This window comes from Psammomys obesus, unplaced genomic scaffold (genome assembly GCF_907164565.1).
Source record: "Psammomys obesus unplaced genomic scaffold, mPsaObe1.curated_primary_1811, whole genome shotgun sequence".
Taxonomy (NCBI): Eukaryota; Metazoa; Chordata; class Mammalia; order Rodentia; family Muridae; genus Psammomys; species Psammomys obesus.
In genome coordinates, this window is record NW_026592439.1 from 1752529 (window position 1) to 1754821 (window position 2293).

The 2293-nt window shown below is 38.7% G+C and overlaps 1 protein-coding gene across 1 annotated transcript; it reads left to right on the top strand.

Moving 5' to 3' along the window:
* The first annotated feature begins 664 nt into the window (after window positions 1-664).
* On the top strand, window positions 665-1594 carry LOC129681325 (olfactory receptor 16). The gene has a single exon (XM_055613221.1). It carries the CDS (start codon window positions 665-667, stop codon window positions 1592-1594), a length of 930 nt encoding a protein of 309 aa, XP_055469196.1.
* The last annotated feature ends 699 nt before the right edge of the window (window positions 1595-2293 follow it).

The following is a 2293-nucleotide window of genomic DNA, read 5'->3' on the forward strand; positions in this document are numbered from 1 at the left end:
ACCCAAAAGACTACTGCAATCCGCAAATAAATATTTTTTTGGTTGAGCTTTGAGAGGTCAATTTTAATAGACTGAATGTGGTAGAAGTAATTTTGTAATTGTTCTCCTTTGAGAGTGCGACATTTCTGGCCCATATTTTCTTGCTGAAATCAAGTCTTCACGTTTAGAATTCAACTCTAACACCATGTAAAAAGGTCCCTAGTGACTTTGTCACTAAACTTAGCAACTATTTTTTCAAAAGCCTATCTTCCTCAAATACCTCACATTATTGAATCATTTTTGTCACAAACATCTATCTTTATGATTTTCTTGACACGTCCTTTACTGGTGTTAATTCTTGTTAAGCATGTTTAAGTAAGTAACAGATCATGACTGTATCCTTCCTACCTCCTTTTACTTCCTGACATCACTACATCACTACATTGTGTGAGATGAGCATGTACTCAGAAGTCCTCTCACAAAGGAGAATTTGCTAATGTTTATACCCATAAATTCCAAATAGGCATGTAAATGTTTCTTCTTCATGGACAAATACTTTAGATGTGATCCCTCACAAGGGAGGAAAGTCGGTTCACCCTCTTAGTAGCCTATCATTATTCCTTGCTTTAAAGTTCATTGCTGATGAAAGTTTCCCCTTATCACTTTTAGACACCAATAGAGCAAAATGCAGAGAAAGAACTTCACTGAAGTGACAGAATTCATCTTCTTGGGATTCTCTAGCTTTGGAAAGCATCAGATTACCCTGTTTGTGGTTTTCCTCACCATATACACTTTAACTCTGTCTGGCAACATCATCATCGTGACGATCACGCACATGGACCATCACCTTCATACTCCCATGTACTTCTTCCTAAGCATATTGGCAAGTTCGGAGACTGTATACACACTGGTCATTGTCCCAAGAATGCTTTCTAGCCTGATTTTTTACAACCTTCCTATATCCTTGGCAGGATGTGCAACCCAAATGTTCTTTTTTGTCACCTTGGCCACCAACAACTGCTTTCTGCTCACAGCGATGGGTTACGATCGTTATGTGGCCATTTGTGAGCCTCTGAGATATATGGTCATCATGAGCAAAGGAATGTGTGTCTGGTTGGTTTGTGGGTCTTTAGGCACTGGTCTGGTTATGGCAGTTCTCCATGTGCCAGCTATGTTCAATTTACCCTTTTGTGGCACAGTGGTGGAACACTTTTTTTGTGACATATATCCAATAATGAAACTTTCTTGCGTTGATACCACTCTCAATGAGATAATCAATTATGGTGTAAGTTCATTTGTGATTCTTGTACCCATAGGGCTGATATTCATCTCCTATGTCCTTATCATCTCCTCCATTCTTAAAATTGCCTCAGTTGATGGCCGGAAGAAAGCCTTTGCCACCTGTGCCTCTCATCTCACTGTGGTCATTGTCCATTATGGCTGTGCCTCCATTGCCTACCTCAAACCCAAGTCAGAAAGTTCAGTAGAAAAAGACCTTCTTCTCTCTGTGACCTACACTATCATCACTCCCTTGCTGAACCCTGTTGTCTACAGTCTCAGGAACAAAGAGGTCAAAGATGCTCTATGCAGAGCTGTGGGCAGAAACACCTCTTAACAGATTCAAAACTTTTAGTCCGGAGACCTTTAGCCCAGTATGTCTACTCATCAATAAGCCATTATCTACATGCTCATCAAATACAATGTCTATAGACAATAATGTCAGAGTGGAAATGCCTTTATTTTTCATGTCTCAGTAATGGCAGAAAGCAATTTTTTGGCTCTCATGTTTGGATCTCAGGTCCAAGAATCATTGTATATTGGATTGAGCTTGCTTATTTAAGTTCTGGATGGTTTTGGTTTGGAAATCTCTTTTGGTTTCCACTTTACATAGACTCTCAGACAGTCAAGTCCTCTATCTAGTCTGGATGTAGAGAGGAGACAAGTGTAAAATAGTAGAAAGGGCCAATGCACAATAAGCTGTTCCAGGGACAACAGCTTTCAGCTCCTTCTTCAAGCTCAAAGGAGAAGGCTCTCATTCTGATGAGTTAAATTGTGTTCATTTTAGAAAGGATTTTTGCAATTCTTGTTGATTGAAAAGTAAAGACCTTTGCAAAAAGGGGTCCCATATTTCATTATTTAGCTACATTAAATCCTTAAATATTATCAGTTTCTGTATGTATTTTTTCTTGTACAAACAAAGCAAAAACACATTGTTCTCCAGGCTAAGCTGTAAAGAAAATACTGAGGAAGCTTCTCTGCATTTTCATACTCATACTTTTCATAATGACTCCTTTCAACTTATGGAAACTTTTGT

Excerpts from the sequence above, each read along its gene's own strand:
- LOC129681325 (XM_055613221.1), top strand. The coding sequence starts at position 665 with ATGCAGAGAAAGAACTTCACTGAAGTGACAGAATTCATCTTCTTGGGA.